Source organism: Capricornis sumatraensis, chromosome 4 (genome assembly GCF_032405125.1).
Source record: "Capricornis sumatraensis isolate serow.1 chromosome 4, serow.2, whole genome shotgun sequence".
Classification (NCBI taxonomy): domain Eukaryota; kingdom Metazoa; phylum Chordata; class Mammalia; order Artiodactyla; family Bovidae; genus Capricornis; species Capricornis sumatraensis.
In genome coordinates this window covers 49,882,590-49,907,324 of record NC_091072.1, presented here as the reverse complement: position 1 = coordinate 49,907,324, position 24,735 = coordinate 49,882,590, and the positions used below count along the sequence as shown (strand labels likewise).

The window sequence follows — 24,735 nt, the reverse complement described above, 5'->3', positions numbered from 1 at the left end:
TATCCGGGAAACATTTCATGATCAACTTTTGTCCCATGGCATTGGGCGGCTCATCCCAGTTCAGTCAAAATATTCTTGATATGTCACTCTAGGTGTTAAGTTTTGAACCAGGCCCCATCAATAATTAAAATTCTCTGGGTTGTGTCTAACTATAATCCAGGAGATATTTTCTCCTGTTGCTTCTTTCCATATCTAGTTTCACCCTATTACCATTATTTCTTCAAAAGTGCTTAGTCATAGAAGTTTTGTTGGAGGCCTGCTTTACACACTGGTTACTGTAAGAGACACAATCTTACAGATTAGATAGGATATAAGGCAGATGACATAGGGCAGCACAGAGTCACAAAGCAGGATTGGAAAACAGAGAACAGATTTAACCAATGATTAGTATAGCTGGTTATAATCTAGTTATAATAACCACCATAACCGATTTATTGAGCTGTCTGCAGTTTCATTGTACTGGCCATGCACACCTAGGCACAGTTTAATCTTTGAGACAATATATGTTACTGGCAGGATCAACCAGGCAGAGAGAAAAAGTAAATGTTCCAAAAGGCATAATCTACCAAACTATTTATTGCAAGTCATGATTAATTGAAGGAGAAGTTTTTTTCTTACACCTGGAAAACACATTTAAACCAGTAATCCTTTGAGATAGAGACCATAAAAATTACAACCAGATTACCAGTTTACTCAGTTCTATGTAACTAATCCCTTTTGTTAACAGCTTTATGAAGTCATTCGGTTTCTCATTAGATTACTTCAATTTATTTATTTTTTATTCAGTTCAGTATTATTTTCTGAAAGTCAGAAACTTGTATTTATCTGAAAGTCCTTTTCATAAATTTTCTTGAAGAGGAGGCATTTTTACAAAGGCATCAGAGTGAAACCATAACTGTGTATAGTAACAAGACTTCAAGGAAGGTTAAGTTTAAATCCGATTACTGCTGTGACTTAGAGCACCTTCATAACTACAATTATGGCTCATGATATTCTATCAGGACATATCAAATTCTGAGGAATTCCATATACTCTCTAGAATATCTGTACCATTTACCATATAATATAACTTAGAGCTTATTATTTATTTCATAACACTTCCCTTCTAGTTGAAGATACCATATGAACCTATTAGTTTAATATCTCCCTTTGGATCCCTCAGAGACCCCTTTGAAGCCCCCCAAAGTTAGCTGGAGTTCAGCTAACTTTATTATAACTTTATTATCAAATTTATTATAATTTGATTTGGGAAGCCTTGTCAAAGGAGCAGCAAGTAACATGTTAAAATATAACTGGACCATGGGTCACTGTGAAACTGAACCAAAGCAACAATAAAATATTTTGAAGGCAAATACAGATTAAATAAGCTTAAACTCTGTTGTCAAAAGGCAGTTTAGCACTGTCAGAAAACTTGTCTAAGAGAGAGAAGCCAATTTATATTTTATATTCGCTTATGGTTTCATTTACTCAAACTTGTTTTAAACCATAGTCAATCCTGACTGACCATGTACAAAACCCTTTTATCACTTTTTTTTTTTCATCACTTATTTTTAAGTTGTAGATATCTAGAGAGATCCTGAAACGTATAGGTCTGTTTCTTTACATTTAATTGGGCCTCCACCCAGTTGTATCACTTAAGCTTGCTATTGTGTTACAAAGAGTAAGAGTGTATATTGAGGTTCAAGGTCTAGTGGGAACTGACGAGTCCACCATCCTGGACCTATTTGCTTATATGTAGACTATGTAATGTCCTTGGGTTATGTGATTCTTTCAAAGATTGTGCCCTGTCCCCTTTCCTTCTGTGTCATTTCTCCCCTCAGATTTTATTCACATATTTTTATGGGAAACAGAAGGGTGAAGATCTACCTTCTGTAATTGCTTCAAGCCTGAGTATGGTGTCCCTGCCTGTCAGGGAGCAAAAATCTCAGGATACCTGGTCTAGGGGTGCCAGGGGCAGGACGGCTCCTTTGTTATAATCTGTATGGGAGGGAATCCTCAAATAGTCATCATTTTAATGTGGAACTGCTAGAATTATTTCTATAGCCTTCCTGTGAATCTCCTTGATAAGGAAGCCCTTTGTGTACATCATCAGAGTACAAAAGTATCTTAATAACATAAGACTTAAAAGTCATGGTTAAACATTTGATCAATTGACAATGGGGCTTGGATAATACTTATTTGTTAAGCAGGCTTCAATAATACATGAACCAAGATGATCCAGATGTACAAGCTGAATTTAGAAAAGGCACAGAGACCAGGGATCAAGTTGCCAACATCTGCTGGATCATAGAAAAAGCAAGGCAATTCCAGAAAAAACATCTACTTCTGCTTCATTGACTATGTTAAAACCTTTAACTGTGTGCATCATAACAGACTGTGGAAAATTATTAAAGAAATGGGAATATCAGACCACCTTATTTGCCTCCTGAGAAACCTGCACGCAGTCAAGAAGCAGCAGTGAGGACCACACGTGGAACAACGGGCGGGTTCAAAACTGCAAAAGGAGCATGTTGAGGCTGTGTACTGCCACCCTGCTAATTTAACTTATAAGCAGAGTACATCACGTGAAATGCAGGGCTGGAGGAAGCACAAGCTGGAAATAAGATTGCAAAAGAAACAGCAACAACCTTAGATATGCAGGTGACACCACCCTTATGGCAGAAAGTGAAGAAGAACTAAAAAGCCTCTTGATGAAAGTGAAAGAGGAGAGTGAAAAAGTTGGCTTAAAGCTCAACATTCAAAAAACTAAGATCAAGGCATCCAGTCCCATCACTTCATGGAAAACAGAGGGGAAAAAGTGGAAACTTGATAAATTTCATTTTCTTGGGCTCCAAAATCACTGCAGATGGTGACTGCAGCTGCACAATTAAAATACGCTTTCTTCTTGGAAGAAAAGCTGTGACAAACCTAAATTGCATATTAAAAAGCAGAGACATCACTTTGCCAACAAAGATCCATATAGTGAAAGCTATGATTTTTCCAGTAGTCATGTATGGATGTGGGAGTTGGACCATAAAGAAGGCGGAGCACTGAAGAATTGATGCTTTCAGAATGTCATGCTGGATAAGACTCTTGACAGTCCCTTGGATTGCAAGGAGATCCAACCAGTCCATCCTAAAGAAAATCAGTCCTGAATATTCATTGGAAGGACTGATGTTGAAGCTGAAGCTCCAATACTTTGGCCACCTGACGTAAACAGCCAACTCATTGGAAAAGACCCTGATGCTGGGAAAGGTTGAGGGCAGGTGAAGGGGATGACAGAGGATGAGATGGTTGGATGGCATCACTGATCTAATGGACATGAGTTTTAGCAAGCTCTGGGAGATAGTGAAGGGCAGGGAAGCCTGGCATGCTGCCGTTCCTGGGATCACAAAAGGCCTACTGAAAACACATATCTTAGTTTTCTTAAAGTTTTTTCCACACTGAGGTATATTTTGGCTGACAAATCTCTAACAGATATATTTTATTTATGTTAAACCTAGGCACAATGAAAGTATTATACTTAACATTATATTTAACATGTTGATGACTCAAGACATCTCTCTATTATTATTATTAGATCAGCAAACTTAAACATTAATACTAGGTACTAATTTAATATTAAATATTTCCCAGTTAACGTGAACCTGTAACTCAAATTAACCACGGCAATGTGACTAAAAAAAACAAAAACAAAGACACATACAGGCATATACATACAGTGAGGCCTCAGTTCTTATTTCAATCCTGAGTCAGGTACAGTAATATAAAGCCCATTAGTTTATAACAAGGTTGGATTAAAATTGGGGTTCTCACAGATGAACCAAGTCAGGCTCACTTGGATAGATGGCTAAATATTAATATCTGTAGGAAAAGCAACTTTTAATTACCTTGGACAAGCCAACTTCTAAATTATTTTACCCTTTCTAAAATTTCCATTAAAAAGACAGTAGAAATAAGGTTTCTGAGAAGACCCGAGAGGACATTTGCCTCTCAAAGATACAGGCAAATTCTTTCTAGGGTTATTTTGTTTCCCCTTTGTTTAACATTTATAGACTTCATAAGATGATGTTTCTGTGGTGGCTCAGATGGTGAAGAATCTGCCTGCAGAGTTTGGTCCCTGGGTCAAGAAGATCCCCTGGAGAAGGGCACGGCAACCCACTCCAGTGTTCTTGCCTGGAAAACCGCATGGGCAGAGGAGCCTGGCAGACCACAGTCCATAGGGTTGCAAAGAGTCAGACACGACTTAGTGAGTAACACTTCCATCATAAGATGAACAGGGAAGGTTTGGGGAGTGGTGAAAGGATTTTTGGAATCACTCTTCTGGTCTGTTAAGACTACATTTGTAAACCAAAGACAGTTTTGTTTTTCCATCCTTTCCCCAAAGAATTGGGTGGCCTTCCTAAGCAGGGCTGACGCATCTATCTACCCTTGTTGGAACGCTTCCCCCCTCCCTCTAGCCCGAGGGAGAAGGCCTCTCTGGAAGGCTCAGAGGCAACACCCAGGCTCCAGCAAAGCAATCTGGACAAAGAGGCAAGGGGAGCAAGAGGCAAGGGAACAGGAGACAGGGGGAAGACAGACTGAGGGGTCTGCCCTGTGATCCAAGCAGCCAGGGAGGAGAGGCAAGGAGCGCTCCCTCCTGCCAAGATGGCACGGGGGGCTGTGGGCCTTTGAGACACGCAGGGAGCAAGCGCTGCTGCCCTGCGGCTCGTGTGGTGGCCTGCCTTCAGGGACGGGGGCTCTGGCAGCAGCAGTCTTGGGAGGCACAGTGCACAGCTTAAGTTCTCTGGGAAGAGGTTGCCATTCACCCCACTATAGAGCCGCTGAGCAGGCAACCCACAGACTGGAGAACAATTGCACCAAAGAAGTTCTCCTAGCGTTGCGAAAGTTCTAGGGCCCACAACAGACTCCCCAATCTGGGGATCTGACAAAGGGACTGAGAATCCCCAGGGAATCTGACTTTGAAGGCCAGTGGGATTTGATTCCAGAACTTCCACAGGACTGGGGAAACAGAGACTCTTGGAGGGCACAAACAAAACCTTGTGTGCACCAGGACCCAGGAGAAAGGAGCAGGGACCCCCACAAGACTGAGTCAGACCTGCCTGTGAGTGTCCAGGAGTCTCCAGCGGGGTCATGGGTTGATCTAGTCTCAGGGTCAGGGACATTAACTGCAGCAGTCCTGGAGGGCATGGCATGCTGGCATAAGCCCTTTTGGAGGAGGTCGCCATTACCCCTACCATACCTTCGCCTCAGGCCAAACCACAGGCAGCAAACACAGTCCCACCCATCAGCACAAAAACTGGATTAAAGATTTACTGAGCATGACCTTGCCCACCAGAGCAAGATCCAGTTTTCCCCATACCCAGTATCCTCAAGAGGGTAAGTACAAGCCTCTTATCCTCATCCATCAGAGGGCAGATAGAATGAAAACCACAATCACAGAAAATTAACCAAACTGATCACACGGACCACAGCCTTGTCTAACTCAATGAAACTATGAGCCATGCCATGTAGGGCCACCCAAGATGGACAGGTCATGGTGGAGACTTCTGCAAAATGTAGTCAACTAGACAATGGAACGGCAAACCATTTCAGAATTCTTGCCTTGAGAACCCCATGAACAGTATGAAAAGGCAAAAAGATATAACACTGAATAATGACCTCCCAGGCTGGGAGGTGCTAAATATGCTACTGGAGAAGAGTACAGAAATAACTCAAGAAAGAATGAAGAGATGGAGCCAAAGCAAAAACAATGCCCAGTTGTGGTTGTGACTGGTGATGGAAGTAAAGTCAAGTCAGATGCTGCAAAGAACAATATTGCATAGAAACCTGGGATGTTAGGTCCATGAATCAGGGTAAATTGGAAGTGGTCAAACAGGAGATGGCAAGAGTGAGCATCAACATTTTAGCAATCAGTGAACTAAAATGGATGCAAATGGGCAAATTTAATTCAGATGACCATTATATCTACTACTGTGGGTAAGAATCCCTTAGAAGAAATGGGTTAGCTCTCAAAATCAAAAAAGAGTCCGAAATGCAATATTTGGGTGCAATCTCAAAAACAACAGAATGATCTCAGTTCATTTCCAAGGCAAAGCATTCACCATCAGAGTAATCCAAGTCTATGCCCCAACCTCTAATCCCAAAGAAGCTAAAGTTGAATGGTTCTAAGAAAACCTTAGACCAAGATAATCACAATGGTGTGATCACTCACCTAGAGCCAGACATCCTGGAATGTGAAGACAAGTGGGCCTTAGGAAGCATCACTACAAACAAAGCTGGTGGAGGTGATGGAATTCCATTTGAGCTGTTTCAAATCCTGAAAGATGATGCTGTGAAAGTGCTGCACTTAATACGCCATCAAATTGGGAAAACTCAGCAGTGGCCACAGAACAGGAAAAGGTCAGTTTTCATTCCAATCCCAAAGAAAGGCAATGCCAAAGAATGCTCAAACTACTGCACAATTGTACTCATCTCACACGCTAGTAAAGTAATGCTCAAATTTCTCCAAGCCAGGCTTCAGCAATATGTGAACCATGAACTTCCAGATGTTCAAGCTGGTTTTAGAAAAGGCAGAGGAACCAGAGATCAAATTGCCAACATCCGCTGGATCATGGAAAAAGCAAGAGAGTTCCAGAAAAACATTTATTTCTGCTTTATTGAGTATGCCAAAGCCTTTGACTGTGTGGATCACAATAAACTGTGGAAAATTCTGAAAGAAATGGGAATACCAGGCAACCTGACCTGCCTCTTGAGAAACCTATATGCAGGTCAGGAAGCAACAGTTAGAACTGGACATGGAACAACAGACTGGTTCCAAATAGGAAAAGGAGTACGTCACGGCTGTATATTGTCACCCTACTTATTTAACTTATATGCAGGGTACATCATGAGAAACGCTGGGCTGGAAAAAGCACAAGCTGGAATCAAGATTGCCGGGAGAAATATCAATAACCTCAGATATGCCGATTGTCAGGCAGGCCGGACGGCTCAGTGAGGTGCATAGCACCAGGGACCTGAGTCATGTTTCCTGTTAGCTGGGAAGAAAAAACAGCATTCCTTGACCAAATTAGGAAGACTTCCCGTACACACCGACCAGAAAGAGACAGGACATGTGCTCATTCTGTCTAGCCAATCATGTAACGCCAGCTACTCCTGTAACTGAGACAAAGAACTGACTGTTTATAAAGCGCCATATCCCTTTGTTTGGGGTCCCTGTCAGATTCCGCTGTGTCGGATGAGACTCGGACCCTAGCGCGCTAGAAATAAACTCCCTTCCTGCCTTTTTGCATTACTGTGGAGGACTTGCTTTCTCTCGGTGGTTCGGAGATACGGGCTCGGTGCATAACACAGATGACACCACCCTTATGGCAGAAAATGAAAGTGAAGTCACTCAGTGTCTGACTCTTTGTGACCCCATGGACTGTAGCCTACCAGGCTCCTCCCTCCATGGAATTCTCCAGCCAAGAGTACCGGAGTGGGTTGCCATTTCCTTCTCCAGCGTGTCTTCCCAACCCAGGGATCGAACCCGGGTCTCCTGCATTCCAGGCAGACGCTTTAACCTCTGAGCCACCAGGGCAGAAAGCGAAGAGGAACTAAAAGCCTCTTGATGAAAGTGAAAGAGGTGAGTGAAAAAGTTGGCTTAAAACTCAACATTCAGAAAATGAAGATCATGGCATCCGGTCCCATCACTTCATGGGAAATAGATGGGGAAACAGTGGAAACAGTGTCAGACTTTATTTTGGGGGGCTCCAAGATCACTGCAGATGGTGACTGCAGCCATGAAATTAAAAGGCGCTTATTCCTTGGAAGAAAAGTTATGACCAACTTAGATAGCATATTCAAAAGCAGAGACATTACTTTGCCGACTAAGGTCCGTCTAGTCAAGGCTATGGTTTTTCCTGTGGTCATGTATGGATGTGAGAGTTGGACTGTGAAGAAACCTGAGTGCTGAAGAATTGATGCTTTTGAACTGTGGTGTTGGAGAAGATTCTTGAGAGTCCCTTGGACCACAAGGAGATCCAACCAGTCCATTCTAAAGGAGATCAGTCCTGGGATTTCTATGGAAGGAATGATGCTAAAGCTGAAACTCCAGTACTTTGGCCACCTCATGCAAGAGTTGACTCATTGGAAAAGACTTTGATGCTGGGAGGGATTGGGGGCAGGAGGAGAAGGGGACGACCGAGGATGAGATGGCTGGATGGCATCACTGACTCGATGGACGTGGGTCTGGGTGAATTCTGGGAGTTGGTGATGGACAGGGAGGCCTGGCATTCTGCGATTCATGGGGTCGCAAAGAGTCGGACATGACTGAGTGACTGAACTGAAGAAAATCTATGAGAACTTCTAGAACTAACACCAAAAAAGAATGTCCTTTTCATCCTAGGGAACTGGAATGTAAAAGTAGGAAATCAAGAGATTTCTGGAGTAACAGCCAAGTTTGGCCTTGGAGTATAAGATGAAGCAGGGCAAAGGCTAACAGAGTTTCGCCAAGAGAACACACTGGTCATAGCAAACACACTCTTCCAACAAGGTAAGACATGACTGTACACATAGACATCACCAGATGGTCAATACTGAAATCAGATTGATTATATTCTTTGCAGCCAAAGATGGAGAAACTCTATAAAGTCAGTAAAAAAAAAGACTGGAAGCTGACTGTGGCTCAGACCATAACTCCTTTTTGAAAATTCAGACTTCAACTGAAGAAAGGGAAAACAACTAGGACATTCAGGTATGACCCAAATCAAATCCTTTATAATTATACAGCAGAAGTGACGACTAGAATCACGGGATTAGATCTGATAGACAGACTGCCTGAAGAACTGAGGATAGAGGTTCATAACACTGTATAGGAAGCAGTGATTAAAACCATCCCCAAGAAAAAAGAAAGGCAAAATGATTATCTGAGGAGGCCTTACAAATATCTGAGTAAAGAAGAGACGTGAAATGCAAAGGAGAAAAGGAAGGAAATATCCATCTGAATGCAGAGTTCCAAAGATTACAAGGAGAGATAAGTAAATCTTTGTAAGTGAACAACACAAAGAGGGAGAAGAATATAATAGAATGGGGAAAGGCGTGAGATTTATTCAAGAAAATTAGAGATACCAAGGGAACATGTCATGCAAAGATGGGCTCAATAAAGGATGGACCTAACAGAAGCAGAAGATATTAAGAAGAGGTGGCAAGAATAAGCAGAACTATACCGTAAAGATCTCAATGACCCATATAACCACGATGGTGTGATCAACTGTGGCATTGGAGAAGCCTCTTGAGAGTCCCCTGGACTACAAGGAGATAAAACCAGTCAATCCTAAAGGAAATCAGCCTGGAATAATCATTGGAAGGATCTTTGGGGAAGATTGCTTAATTGTGAGCCTTTCAGGGGCCGTTGTTCTTCTGATCTTAATATATCTAATGTGGACCCCAAAGATCTTCCAATGAAGCAGGGCAATTGAAATGAAATATTTCCCATTTTTATAAACTTTATAACACTTATAACACCAAAACACAAATGATGCTGAAGCTATAGCTCCAGTATTTGGCCACTTGATGTGAAAAGCAGACTCTTTGGGAAAACCCTTATGAAGGCAGGATCAGGAGACAACACAGGACAAGACGGCATCACCCATTCAATGGACATGAGTCGAGGCATGAGCTTCACCAGGTTCCAACAGATGGTGAAGGACAAGGAAGCCTGGAGTGCTGCAGTCCACGGGGTCACAAAGAGTTGGACACAAGTGAGCGACTGAACAACAGCAAGAGAATAAGCCTGCCCACGGCTCCTCAGTTGTTCCCACAGCCGCTCAGCTGTTCACAGTGGGTTTGAGGAGAAAGAAATGAGAAAACTGTAAAGGAAGCCTTAGAGGAAACATACCAGATGTTTGCACATTACCGAAGTAACCAGAATAAGCTGGAAAGTCATATTAACATGACCTCACAGTCCCATTAGACCAGTGACCTTCCCCAAAGCACCTTATAAATGCAGTTTTCCTTCTAGGGAGAACACACCAAATTGGAGCCAATGTACCCCAGACTGGTCAAAAAGGTCGTGGTAGAACCTTGATATCACGCTGTTCTGGGGAAAAGGTTATTGCGCGTTTAACTTACAAAAGAGAGTAGTTTCTTTTAGAGAGTCAATCACCTTGTCCCCCACTATCAAAGTTACCTGGGGCTCCTGTAGAGGAAATTAATATTGGATGCCTCAAGTCCAAGAGAGCCCCTGGGCCTATTCAATATGAGTGTTCCTCTCCTTTGTAAAGTGCTTCTGACCACCAGACTGCTTAATTGTGAGCCATTCAGGGGCCATTGTTCTGATCTTAACATATTTAATATGGACCCCAAAGATCTTTCCTTCGGGACAGATGAAATATTTCCCATTTTTATATACTTTATAACTCAAAAACACAAAAGACGCAGATGAATTCCAACAAAAATAGCACAAGTTTCAGCATCGTTGCACAGATGAACCGACTTCCCCAATTAGGTAAATAAGTTTACCTCACAAAACAAAGGAACTAACTCCAGCTAGGCTGCCCACCCTCACAAGAACTAGCTCCCCAATGAACCGGTTCCAACTGAACTGATTCCCAAATCAGATAAATAAATTTACCCTACAAAACAAATGAGCTAATTCCAACTAGGGTGGTCTTGCCCCACAAGAACTAGTTCTCTAAATGAACCAGGTCAGGGTAGAGTCCAACAATACTTACCCTCTCCAACAGGGTACCCCAACCATACAGGCTTGTCCTGCAAAGGAAGAGCCCACTTTGAGGGGGAAAAACGTTTCTCGTGTGCACACTGGAGCAACTTACCCTCCAAAATTGAGCTTGTCAGTTCATAACACAAAAGGGCACACAAAACAAGTGAACCAGCTGAACCAGCTATCGATTTGGGTAGGCAAATTGAGTCCATGGACTCTATAGAAATTTGTGGGTCCCTTGTCTCAATGGTCAAGTGCCTGGAGGTAGCCAGTGCCACTTTAGGGACACTTGAAGGAAAGAACCTCAGGACAAATGGTCTCAGCAGCTGCTGGGTCTTGCCCCAGTATTCCCTGATCAGGGCCGGCTAGCTATGAGCAGCAAGGCTCCTGGCTGGCTCAGCTAAATTTTACCTCATTCAAGCTCGCTCTGCTTGCCCTGACAGGCTAATGAATCCGAGGGGTCGAGGCAATGAAGAAACTTTAACTGGGATGCTGGCTGACCCAGAAGATGGCAGGGGAGCATCTCAAAATAACTATCTTGTCAGAGCCTGGTTGCCAGGTTCTTTTATACATCAGAGATAGGGCGGAGGTGAGGAAACAAAGTAAAAAGACTGTTCAGTCCTTGCAAATGTCCGCTAGAATGCCAAGCCTCGGCAGGGGAATGTGTTCTTTCCCTTTCTTACAGTCCTTCCCAGGTGGGCAGCTCAGGTTATCTCCCTGAGTTGGGCCATGATGTATGTTTATAATAACAAAAAAGGGTCAAAGTCACAGAAGCAGATCCAGTGTACATTTAAAATTAACCCTTCTTGGTTACATACATATATATAAAACACCAACTCTCTCTCTATAATATATATATGTGTATGTATATAAATTCTGGGACTGAGAGTGAAAGTGAAGTCGCTCAGTCGTGTCCAACTCTTTTCGACCCCACAGACTGGTCCATGGGATTTTCCAGTCAAGAGTACCAGAGTGGATTGGCATTTCCTTCTCCAAATTCTGGGACTAGTTGTGCCAAATAGGGGGGTTAGAAAGGTGAAGCCCTGGAACCAGTGTGTGCCTTCACTAAATGTGGAGAGCAGCAGTCCAGAAACCATTGCACACAGGTTTTGAGGTCTGTGAAGAGGAAGCAGAGGGTGCTTCAGGAGTTTGTAGCAGGGACTCTGCTCTGCCTGAGTGAGGCTGATGCAGAAGTGAGCTGGCCTGGGAGCAAGGAGAAGTCTCCCAGCAGAGGGCACCCTTGGGGAACCAACCCTGAGGTGGGAAAGATTCACAGAACCGAGGCCAGTGTGCCAGTGTGCCGGTTTGACCCAGGAAAAGGCCAAATTTACTTTAAAAAAAAGAAAAGAAAAACAATCATTTAAGATCAGCTCTCTGGGGAGAGAGTATAGCATGAGGGAAAAGAATTGGAATGGAGACTGAGCTTCTCCAAGGCTTACTGATGGAGTGAAGTGAAGTGAAAGTCGCTCAGTTGTGTCTGACTTTTTGCGACTCAATGGACTATACAGTCCATGGAATTCTCCAGGCCAGAATACTGGAGTGGGTAGCCTTTCGAACCCAGGTCTCCCACATTGCAGGCAGACGCTTTACCAGCTGAGTCACAAGGCTTCCCCTATTGATGGAGTAGGAGGTGGCGGAAGGCACTTTGCATTCCGCCTTCTCTTTGTGTGACAACTAGGGAGGAGCTGGGGAGGCAGGTTCTGCTCTCCCAGAGGAGCAGTGCTCTGCTTTGGTGAAAGACGACCCCTCACTGCTCCCAGATCCAAGTGAGGCGTTCCCCTTCCCACCTCTCACCCTAGAATCCCTTGCAGGGAACTCCAGGTAATCAAATGAATTAAGCCTCTCTCTCTTCCTGAGAGCACCTAGCCATTCATTTTCAGGATTGATTCTTGTACTTTAATTTCTCAATTATTTTTGAATTTACTTTTAAAATTTCTTCATTTCCATCACTACATCTCAAATTGACTTCTCTTTGAGTGCTTTGTTTAAAATGCAGATTTCTGGGCCCATCTCAATTCTACTGCATGAGAGTCTCTGGAATTGTCCTTGACATCTGATTTTTTTAAATTGAGCTGTAACTGACCTAAAATTATATTAGTTTCCCATGTACAGCATAATGATTCAGTATTTGTATATATTGCAAAATGGTCACCACGGTGTCTTGTTAATACCTATTACTACACATGTTTACAACTTCTTTTCTTGTGATGAGAACTTTTAAGATACAGTCTCTGTAAGAAATGGAACTTGAAGTGGTCCATTTTCAGAACAAAGTAGCTGGCCTTGGGTGGAAAATTATTAAAAAACGGTTTTCCAGTCAGAGCTAGCTAATTTTGTCTTGAAAAATTACTGGCAAGCTAGCCTTGCCTAACAGCTTACGACTGGAGAGTCTCTAAGCTAACAGGATGTTTGGGAAGGGATAAACTAAAGTCCTAGTTGAGAAATGTGAACTTAGGATGGGAAGGGAGAAGAAAGAATATGCTATGAGAAGTAGTGAAGTCTGGGAAGATTGTAACCCCATAGTACTCAGCCAGTGAGGAACTGGGGGAAGCATTTATGCTCCAGGGAATAAAAGCGCTTGCTGTAACTGTCCCGGGTGTGTCTGCCCACCAGACACCGATCTTGCGATACCATCATTAGTTTTGCTTTTGCTGTGCTTCGTGTCTCCGAGTCCATCCCTTGGTTTTGGGCTGGTGACTGTGTTTCTCATATTCTTTTTAACAACTTTCAAATACACAATACAGGATTGTAAAGTGTAGCCACCATGCTACCCATTACATCCCCAGGACTTAATTTATAACTAAAAGTTTTGACCACATTCACCCATTTCACCTACCTGCCCCCTTTGGCAACCGCCAATCTGTTTTGTGCTTCTAAGTGTTTATTTTTTTAGATCCCACATATGAGTGAGATCATATGGTGTTTCTCTCTCTCTGACTTATTTTCCTTAGCACAATACCGTCTAGATCTATCCATGTTGTTGCAAATGATAGCATTTCCTTAAGGAAAACGAGGTGTATATATACACACAATCTGGAGTATTATTCAGCCTAAAAAACTTGTAATTAGGAGGGGAGTTTGGGGAAGAATGGATACATGTATATGTCTGGCTGAGTTCCTTTGCTGTCACCTAAAACTATCATAATATTTTTAATCAGCTATACTCTAATGATGCTGTTAAAGTGCTGCACTCAACATGCCAGCAAATTTTGAAAACTCAGCAGTGGCTACAGGATTGGAAAAGGTCAGTTTACATTCCAGTCTCAAAGAAGGGCAATGCCAAAGAATGTTTAGACTATCACACAATTGCACTCATTTCACATGCTAGCAAGATCATGCTTAAAACCCTTTAAGCTAGGCTTCAACAGTATGTGAACCAAAAACTTCCACATGTTCAAGATGGATTTAGACAAAGCAGAGGAACTAGAGATCAAATTGCCAACAGCTGTTGGATCATAGAAAAAGCAAAGGAATTCCAGAAAAACATCTACTTCTGCTTCATTGACTACGCTAAAGCCTTTGACTGTGTGGATCACAACAAATTGTGGGAAATTCTTAAAGAGAGGAGAATATCAGATCACCTTACCTGCCTCCTGAGAAAGCTGTATGCAGGTCAAGAAGCAACAGTTAGAACTGAACATGGAACAATGGACTGGTTCAAAATTGGGAAAGGAGTATGTCAAGGCTGTATATTGTCACCCTGCTTATTTAACTTTTACATAGAGTAGTTCATGGGAAATTTTGGACTGGATGAAGCACAAACTGGAATCAAGACTGCAGGGAGAAGTATCGTAATAACCTCAGATATGTAGATGACACCACCCTATTGCAGTGTAACTAAAGAGCCTCTTGACGAAGGTGAAAGAGGAGAGTGAAAAAGCTGGCTTAGAACTCAATGTTCCAAAAACCAAGATCATGGCATCTGGTCCTATCACTTCATGGCAAATAGACGGGGAAACAATGGAAACAGTGAGAGACTTGATTTTCTTGGGCTCCAAAATCACTGCAGATGGTGATGGCAGCCATGAAATTAAAAGATGCTTGCTTCTTGGAAGAAAAGCTATTACAAACCAGAGACATCGCTTTGCTGATAAAGGTCCATATAGTCAAAGATATGGTTTTTCCAGTGGTCATGTATGGATGTAGGATGTGAGAGCTAAACCACAAAGAAGGCTGAGAACCAAACAATTGATGCTTTTGAACTGTGGTGTTGGAGAAGACTCTTGAGAGTCCCTTGGACTGCAAGGAGATCAAACTAGTCAATCCTAAAGGAAATCAGTCCTGAATATTCATTGGAAGGACTGATGCTGAAGCTGAATCTCCAATACTTTGGCCACCTGATGTGAAGAGCTGATTCATTAGAAAAGACCCTGATGCTGGGCAAGAGTGAAGGCAGGAGGAGAAGGGAACGACAGAGGATGAGATGGCTGAATGGCATCACCGATTTAATGGGCATGAGTTTGAGCTAACTCCGGGAGATAGATAGTGAAGGACAGGGAAGCCTGGCATGCTACAGTCCATGGGGTTGCAAAGAGTCAGGACTGAGCAACTGAACAGCAACAGTACTCCAATAAAAATAAAGTTTTTTAGAAAAAGCTTATTTTAACAAGTTCCTCAGGGGAATTCTTATTTCACGCTAACTGGCAATGTTGTATGAACTATCACCTGAGTCTCGCGTTTTATGTTGTTATCCTTTTGTCTTTGAGCACTTCTTCATAGTGCTGTATCTTGAGTAGTCTTAATCTTTGTATTCCTCCCTCCCACACCTGTAATGCTATATGCTATTTTGTTTGTTTTGTTATTATTGGCAGGCGGGTTCTTCACCATTAATGCCACCTGGGAAGCCCGTTGGTCTCTAAGTCAGGTTGTAGGTAACGTAGAAGACATCTTTTTAGGTGCATTGCTCTATGAATTTTGACAAAAGTGTGCAATTGTGTATCTGCTTCCATATTCAAGATCTAGAACATTTCCCCCAAAGCTCTCTTATGTGCCTTTGTGGTCAGTTCTTACCCCTACTCCCAGGCAATCACTAACCTGTTTTCTGTAGTTTGCTTTTTGCACAATATTATATAAATGGAACCAGTTTAAATGTAGACTTTTCAGTCTGACTCTTTTCACTAAGTACAAGCATTTGAAATCCATTATGTTGTTCAATTCACGAGCAGTCACTCTCCTTTTCATTGCTGAGTAATGCTTACTGCATGAATATATCAGGTTTATTTATCCATTCATGTTGGTCTCTTTTTAATAGCTTCATGGGCATTCAGGTTTGGGGTGCAACTTTGTAGGCTCTAGGACTACAAAGACCAAGTTCATATTCCAGCTCAGCCACTCAGTGTGTGACCTAGACCCCAGCTTCCTTGTCTGTTAAATAGGATAAAAAAGGTACTCAATAGGCTTATTGTGACTTAAATGGGCTTAGAAGAAAGCACTTGAAACAGCTTCTGAAACATAAGCTCTCAGCAAATGTTCATGTTTTATTTTCTTTTGACTAATTTTCTTTTGCTTTAAAACTTTTGAAAAATTTTTTATCAGGCAGATTCTGGTTGCATGTTTTCATTTCTTTTAATATGCTAAACAAAAATTGAAAAATAAGAGCTACACATTGAGCATCTCCCTAGTGCCATGATAGTGTTCAGCACATGACATCATGTTTAATCACATAACAAATCAATAAATAGGTATTGCCCCAGTTTTTACAGATGAGGGGTGGAACCTAATTCCACGTACTTGACCACGAAGTACTAAGACGGTCCATGCCCTAAGCTAGATGCTTCCGGAGTGTGTTCCTTTTTAGCAGAATTAGGAACTTATGCTTAACAAAAACATTGCATCTGGGGAACTCAACCAAGCGAGAGCAGGCATGTCGCTTTCTTCTTGACAGCTCCCTTTTACCTTCTCCTTTCAGTTCTCAGTTCATCTGACTTATTATCAATAATATACAACATATATAAAATCAGCCAGACAAACTGAGACATCATACTTTCCATCAGTTCTTCAAGGGTGTAAAAATTAAAATTTAAAGGCGTGTGTGTTGGGGGGTGGGGTGGGTGGAATAAAACCAGAAATGAGATCAATAGTGCCTTCTAGTGGACACTGTTAGAACTATCAAACCTGAGCTGCTGCCTTCCCAGCTATTTAAGTCAAACTATTCCGAAACTGGCACCCCACTCCAGTACTCTGGCCTGGAAAATCCCATGGATAGAGGAGCCTGGTGGGCTGCAGTCCATGGAGTCGCTAAGAGTCGGACACGACTGAGCAACTTCACTTTCACTTTTCACTTTCATGCATTGGAGAAGGAAATGGCAACCCACTCCAGTGTTCTTGCCTGGAGAATCCCAGGGACGGGGGAGCCTGGTGGGCTGCCATCTATGGGGTCGCACAGAGTCGGACACAACCGAAGTGACTTAGCAGCAGCAGCATTCCAAAACTTTATAGAGCAAATCTGTTGGCAACAAAATATCTAATTTGAATAATCTTCCATATGAATCTAGCCAAATTCTTCCACAGCTCAAATTTATCTCTAGTGAAGACAGAACTAAATTGTTACCATGTCCAGAAATAGCACACTTTCATGAAGTAATAATGAATCTTTATCTATTATCTTTACTCTATACAACCACTGCCCACCAACCAAAATCTAACAGATGAGGCTAAGTGGAAAGTTAAAAAGTTACCCACACAAGGTCATTTCCAGCATGATTTTAAAATGGCAACTGAGTAATCCCGAACACCCTAGCAAGGTTTCTTGCAAGGATAAAAACAGGAAGTCTTTGACCAAGCTGTCAGAGCCTTCTTCCAATATAATTGGTGGAAAAATAACTCATGGAACAAATCTAAACTTTGTTCAATGACTACTAAATAATAGTACTTTACTAGGTAATTTCAGTTCAGTTCAGTTCAGTTCAGTCACTCAGTCATGTCCCCGACTCTTTGCAACCCCATGAATTGCAGCACGCCAGGCCTCCCTGTCCATCACCAACTCCAGGAGTTCACTCAAACTCATGTCCATCGAGTCAGTGATCTCATCCTCTGTCGTCCCCTTCTCCTCCTACCCCCAATTCCTCCCAGCATCAGAATCTTTTCCAATGAGTCAACTTTTCGCATGAAGTGGCCAAAGTACTGGAGCTTCAGCTTTAGCATCAGTCCTTCCAAAGAACACCCAGGATTGATCTCCTTTAGAATGGACTGGTTGGATCTCCTTGCAGTCCAAGGGACTCTCAAGAGTCTTCTCCAACACCACAGTTCAAAAGCATCAATTCTTTGGCGCTCAGCTTACTTCACATTCCAACTCTCACATCCATACATGACCACTGGAAAAACCATAGCCTTGACTAGACAGACCTTTGTTGGCAAAGGAATGTCTCTGCTTTTGAATATGCTCTCTAGGTTGGTCATAACTTTTCTTCCAAGGAGTAAGCGTCTTTTAATTTCACGGCTGCAATCACCATCTGCAGTGATTTTGGAGCCCCCCAAAATAAAGTCTGTTACACACATTATATTATTAAATCTTTGCAGCATATCATATCTGACTCCCGACTCCTCCTCTTACTAGCTAAATGGCACTGGGATAACAACTTCTTGATCTGTCTGAGCCTGTTTATTCATCTATGGATAACAGCATCACTTAGAAGTGTATAGTGAGAGTTGGATGAGATCTTAAATGCAGAGAGCTACATACCTCAAAAGGTTATATATTTTATGTATTCACTTAAAACAGTAGTTGCGGTGCTGCATCTTTCCAGACCCAGGGGGGCCCTGGACTGCCTCTCCATCATCTGAGGTGGGCGTAGACTGTAGTCGTCTCTTTAAAAGAGCAGGTTAGGATCACTCAGTTTGGGCTCTGCTACCTTTCTACCCAGAAGTGGATTTAGGAACTGTTTTATGTCCCAAATACTAGCCCTCCTTTTCCCTCCTAGCTACAAGAGGAAAATTTATAATTAAGTTCAGTTCATCTGGGGAGGGCCATCTCTGAAATCTCAGTTCTCTGTGATGTATAATGAAGTTTCCTCCTGTACTGTCTTCCTAGAATGATGGACATGAAGTTGTCTCTTAACCTGCAAACTTTAGGAGTCTTGTCAATTTAACAGTCTTTGAATCATTATGTATTTGATGGTCTAGGTTGCTTGCCATTCTTCTGAAATACTAAGTTCATTTGTGCACACTGTACAGCTTCTTTATCTTGTTAATTTTGCCTGTCATTCTCTTTGCATTCTTTTTCATTTGACAGTCTCATTCAGTTTCAGAACCAACGCATATATCTCCTGCTATGTGAACAAGTCCTATGTCTCCATATTTCCCTTTGGCCAAGTAAGCTGCTCTGTCCCCATCGCTTGCATAGCATACTGTCAGCTTCTTTGAGCTGCACTAGTCTTATGCTGTAACACATCCACTTACACAGGTCTTTTCCTAAAGAAAGTCAACTCCTAAGGGCTAGGAAATGACTCATTGGAAAAGACTCTGATGCTGGGAAAGATTGAGGGCAGGAGGAGAAGGAGGCGGCAGAGGATGAGATGGTTGGATGGCATCACCGACTCAATGGATATGAGTCTGAGCAAGCTCTGGGAGATACTGAAGGACAGGGAAGGCTGGCATGCTGCAGTTCATGGGGTCGCAAAGAGTCAGACACGACTGAGCGACTGAATGAGAACAACAAGGGCTAGGGGGCCATCCCCAGCTGTGGCCCTCATTTCCTGCCATGCTCCCCATTTCTCCTCCCTCCCACTTCTCTGTGATTGTACTCTGATAAAATCTCGCAAATAAACTGTTATATCAGGCTCTGTTTAGGAGTCTGACCTAAAACATGACCTATACTTTACAAAGTACCTGGTATAGGGGAGAAGCTTAAATACTGAGAGTCAGCACCTTCAAACTGACAATGATTTCTGGAGATTAACACCCTGATGCATAATAGCACCACATAACCCTGTAGGCAATCTGGATCTAGTTTTCTTGTCCTTTAGGGATTTGTGGGAATCCAGTGAAATTTATTTTCTGGTTAAATTTATTGGTTAACATAAACCAAAATTAATGATTTAGTCTAGAGGTGATCTTATTTATATTTCCAAGAAAGAGACCAAGGCTACCGATGATTTGATAGCGCCTCCTTGATGACAGTAAACTTCAGATGAAGATTTCACTGAAATCAGCCCTTTCCCTTTCATCAAAACAATTGCCTGTAACTGTGCCAAATGTGTTTCACCTATAACGAGACCAGTGCAATCAGAATCTTTTTACGACTGAAATATATTGAGACTTTTTCTATGAATATTTTGCTCTTTAAAAACACCTTCAGATTTTCCTGGTGGCCTAGTGGCTAAGTTTCCATGCTCCCAACGCAGGAGGTTGGGGTCCTGATCTCTGGTCAGAGAACTAGACCCTACAGGCCACAGCTAAGAGTTCACATGCTGCAATGAAGAGAGAAGATCCTGCACGCTGCAACTACGGCCCAGCACAGCCAAAAAATATGGAAATAGAAAAACAGAAACACCTACTCTTCCACCTTCACTGGCTTGTTAGAAATGTTTTGCTCTCAGACATTATTTCCCTGATAGCTCAGTTGGTAAAGAATCTGCCTACAATGCAAGAGATGCTGCTTTGATTTTTGTCTGAGAAAGATCCTCTAGAGAAGGGATAGGCTACCCACGCCAGTATTCTTGGGCTTCCCTTTGTGGCTCAGCTGGTAAAGAATCCGCCTACAATGTGGGAGACCTGGGTTTGATCCCTGGGTTGGAAAGATCCCCTGGGAAAGGGAAAGGCTACCCACTCCAGTATTCTGGCCTGGAGAATTCCATGGACTGTATAGTTCATGAGATCACAAAGAGTTGGACACAACTGAGCCACTTTCACTTTCATCATTTCAACAATTTCTTTCTACATTAAAATCAGTCATACATAGGTTCACTGCCTTTAGTTATTTGACAAGGACTGATAGGAAATAAAAGTAAATAAACAAGATGTGGCCAGTATATGGAGGCAGAATATTAGAAGACTGCAGAAGATGCTTCCTAGGGATTTGTTTCCATCACGCTGCAAATGTGAGTTAGGATTAGGAAGCCAAAAACAGCTTGAATTTTTTAAAAACAATCTCATTGGGAGACTTTGCATGTAGCTATTGAGACTTAGACTGTAGATTTGCGGGCAGGATAGCTGCAGGGTTGTCTGTACAAGTTTTTATGTTGGTCTTTCCACTGAGGCTGGCACTGTGGGGTTTCTTCTTCCTCTTTACATCATAGATGTTTAGTCCATGTTTGAAAGACTAAGAGGATGAGAAGAGCCAGTTCTTGTTGATGTTTCTGTCTGCGAGGCTTACTTCTCCTAATTTTGTAGTCCCGGAACAGATGCCTCAAATTTCCTAGAGGACTGGTTCACGTGTGCTCGGTTGTTCGGTCGTGTCTGACTCTTTGAAACCCCATGGGCTGTATGCAGTCCATCAGGCTCCCGTATCCATGGGCATTTCTGAGGCAAGAAAACTAGAGCTGGTTGCCATTTCCTCCTCCAGGGGATCTTCCCGACCCAAGGATCGAATCCATATCTCTTGTGTTTCTGGCATTGGCAGGCAGATTCTTTTACCACTGTGACACCTGGGCCTGGAAATAAATCTACTCACTCATAAGGCCCTTTGATTGTTCACAATGGAACAAAGTACCACGGGCAGAAGGGTGTTATCAGAATTAATCAAAGGCTGTCCAGATTGGTGGGCCTCACATTTGTCTGTCCACGTCATATACTCTTCAAGCACCATTTCCTCTGGTATTGAACTCTATTCCATTTATTTATTTTTGAAGAAAGCCTGTCATCCCTACTCTCTCATATTTATGGGGACACTGCTTGCTGCTGCTAAGTCGCTTCAGTCGTGTCCGACTCTGTGCGACCTTATAGACGGCAGCCCACCAGGCTCCCCCGTCCCTGGGATTCTCCAGGCAAGAACACTGGAGTGGGTTGCCTTTTCCTTCTCTAATGCGTGAAAGTGAAAAGTGAAAGTGAAGTCGGTCAGTCGTGCCCGACTCTTCGCGACCCCATGGACTGCAGCCTACCAGGCTTCTCTGTCCATGGGATTTTCCGGGCAAGAGTGCTGGAGTAGGGTGCCATCGCCTCCTCCGATGGGGACACTAGCGTACTCTATTTTCTTCACACCAGATTCCAGTTTTCCCTTCACCCATGAGATGACCATTTCTAGAGAATATAAGTCAGATACGTACCTGAGTGTAATGGCCACAGACTTTGTTGCATTTCCGAGAATTGAATTCATAGTATTTGACTTCATCGTACCAGTCTGTGATGGCTGAAGACACAGAAAAAATGGATAGAGACCCAGTCCAGAGGTTTTCTCCCAGTGAAGTGAAATTTGGGTGCAGCTTGTAGGGTGGTTTCAACCGTTTGTTGTGTGCAAACTCACAATGGCTTGCCCATGCTTTTGCAATCTGAGCCAGTAGTGGGTCCCACGTCTGCAGAAATAAATGGAAACAGTAGGAGGGTCAAGCGTGCAACTCGTCATACAGCGCTGCAACCGGCGCACGCAAAGCGGGAATTTGCGTGGGAGGCGAGGCGCCCCGGCGGGAAAGGCGAAGGACCATATGGGCGGAGTTCCTCCACTTGTGGGAGATTGTGTTATAGTCTTTTTCACTAGGGTTCGTGGGAGACATGATAATCTGGTATCAAGGAATTTAGAATCAAAGAGAGTGACACAGACCAACATTTCACTCAAGGCCAATTATGTTGCAAAATAACATAAGGCTGGTTTCACATAGTTTCTGCAATTTTCATACCCCAAATAGCTCCTCTACTAACAGGCTCCAAGAGGTTAAAAACCAGGCCAAAACCACAGACCCAGGATTTAAACTCAAGCCTGATTAAAATCCTAGCCTTTCCCCTGGATCCCCTGCTGCCCTCCGAGAAAGCCAGCACTCTGCCAGCAATAACAAAAAAAGTTGAACAATGAAACAACAAAACCTCATAAAAATTAACAGACCAAAAAAAAAAAAGAGAGAGAGAGAGAGAAAGAGAGAGAGAGAACTAAATTCCACCTGAGACCCGAGGAAAGGAAGTGCCCTAAAAGAGAAGTGAAACATACTAGCTGAACTTGCTTATAACAAGAATTGAGTAGGCAGAGCAAAGCTGGGTTTGCTTTGATCGCAGATGGTGAAATTACTGCACACTTTCATCACAGAAGAAAATGATCACGGGGTTACCAAGGATTCACCACCCAAATCAATCCACATCCCTTGTTTTTGACTGACTTCCGCCTCAAGCACTGAAGTTTTCTTACCATGTACAGCATATCACTGGCTGCTGGAGTCACTGATGATCGGAACTTCTTGTGCATTTGAACACAGTCTTTGATAAAATCTTCGTTTTTGATATCTGGCAAAGTATTTGCTGGAGAGGAAGAACTGGAGACCACGGAGAGCATCCAGGCTGTCACAGCAAATGTGACTCGCGTGCTCAGACTGTCTGACATGGTGCCCCAGGGGCTGGAATCCAGAAGCACCGTAGGTTCTGAGGGTGGGTGAGTAAGCTTTACAAAGCACAACCGACTTCAGCTTTGAGAAAACGGAAAGCAAAACATGAGTTCATCACAAGTTTGAAGAAAAGGGTTTCTCCATATATGGTTTGTGGCTCATTTTGTGCCCTTAACCCCGTCTTTTCGGTGATTCTCAGTGACAGAGCACCTATTGCAACATGGATTTTTAAGAGACTACACCAGACTTTCATTTGAGTTGGGGAATGTTTCCAAAGGAAATTCTGGAATCTCCAGAAATAATAGTCTCAATTTTTAAAGAGGTTCTGGCGGAAAAACATAACTCTTATTTCATTAAATGTCTTGCAAAATACTTAAAAACATTTTTTTGGAGTCAAATCAGCACAGTGTGGTTAGAATATCTGGTAAACATCATCACTGGACCTAGAATTCATTCACAGTGGTGAATGTGATGGGAATGAGTTGATTTTGTCGATCCTCCCCCACCAAATGAAAAAAAAAAAAAAGTTGTGTAAATTTTTAGAGGCAGCTGGCTACTACAGCTGCCAATGGATTCCTACTTTTGCAGCCCTTGCTAAACCCAAACAAACTTCTTGGCCAATCCAATGTATATATTGTCATGAAAAGAGTGGGACTGCTGCAGGCATGCTAGGGCAATGTTTGTCTCTCACACACAACCTAAAGCTTGTTTCTCATGCAATCAGATCCTGTGGTGTCAAGTGTGCTCTCTTGCTTACATGCAGAGCACAGCCGCTGCCTTGATTGACAAAGCCAGTACTCATATGCTAGGCTCCCCTCTTCATCTCCATGCTCCCCGGGTGGGGTCAGTTAGTCGCTAAGCTCACCGGATGTAACACCTCTCCGCATGATGACAGATCCCTCACGAGCTGGATCTTTCATCCTCTCACATGGTTGCTAATACTTTTGAATTCAGCGACTTCCCTACCCCTCCCTGATGATAGGGAGTCCTGCTCTACCCCACGTTGCTTTGCAGCTGCAGAAATGGTCTCAAAGCCACAAGTTGCTCTCCCAGACACCCCTTTAGATAACCCAGACTGACTTCTATTTTGTGATGGTGACTGTTAATGAGATTTCTGGGGAAACATACTAATTGGTGATGCCACAGTTTCTCCTCTGAGACTCCTGAGGCTTCTTCTTTAGCCACAGTAAAAATCGGCCCAGGCTGCTGAACTCATAGCTCTTCCTGGAGCTTGTACCCCAGCAGAAGGGAAGATGGCCGCTATTCACAGACTCCAGATGTGCTTTTGGACAAGTCGTCCTCTTGGCACATTTGGAAATCCCGTGAATTCTTAACCTCTGTAGCTATACTCCTACTGGTAATGGCCATATGATGGCTTCCTTATTATAAGATACCATCTCCCTTCTAAAACTGCCACTGTTCATGGTTCAGCTCATACCAAGGAAGTGCTATATCTTTAAGAAAATGATCAGGCTAAAGGGGTTGCTAAACATCAAGCTGCAAATGGACACCCTTATTCCTTCTCTACCCAATTTAAAAAATATTTTATTTTAAAGAGTTTTAATTTTATATTGGAGTAATAGCTGATTAACT

At 42.8% G+C, this 24,735-nt stretch overlaps 1 protein-coding gene across 1 annotated transcript in view; it reads right to left on the bottom strand.

Moving 5' to 3' along the window:
* Nucleotides 1-23,213, bottom strand: part of GLIPR1 (GLI pathogenesis related 1) — a 38,656-nt gene extending 15,443 nt beyond the window's left edge. The window contains exons 1-2 of the mRNA XM_068970321.1: nucleotides 22,950-23,213; nucleotides 21,883-22,128 (exon numbers count right to left, since the gene is read on the bottom strand). Of these exons, the coding sequence (XP_068826422.1) occupies nucleotides 21,883-22,128; nucleotides 22,950-23,141 (438 nt within the window). The 5' untranslated portion in view covers nucleotides 23,142-23,213. The remainder of the gene's footprint in view (nucleotides 1-21,882; nucleotides 22,129-22,949) is intronic.
* Between the last annotated feature and the right edge of the window lie 1,522 nt (nucleotides 23,214-24,735).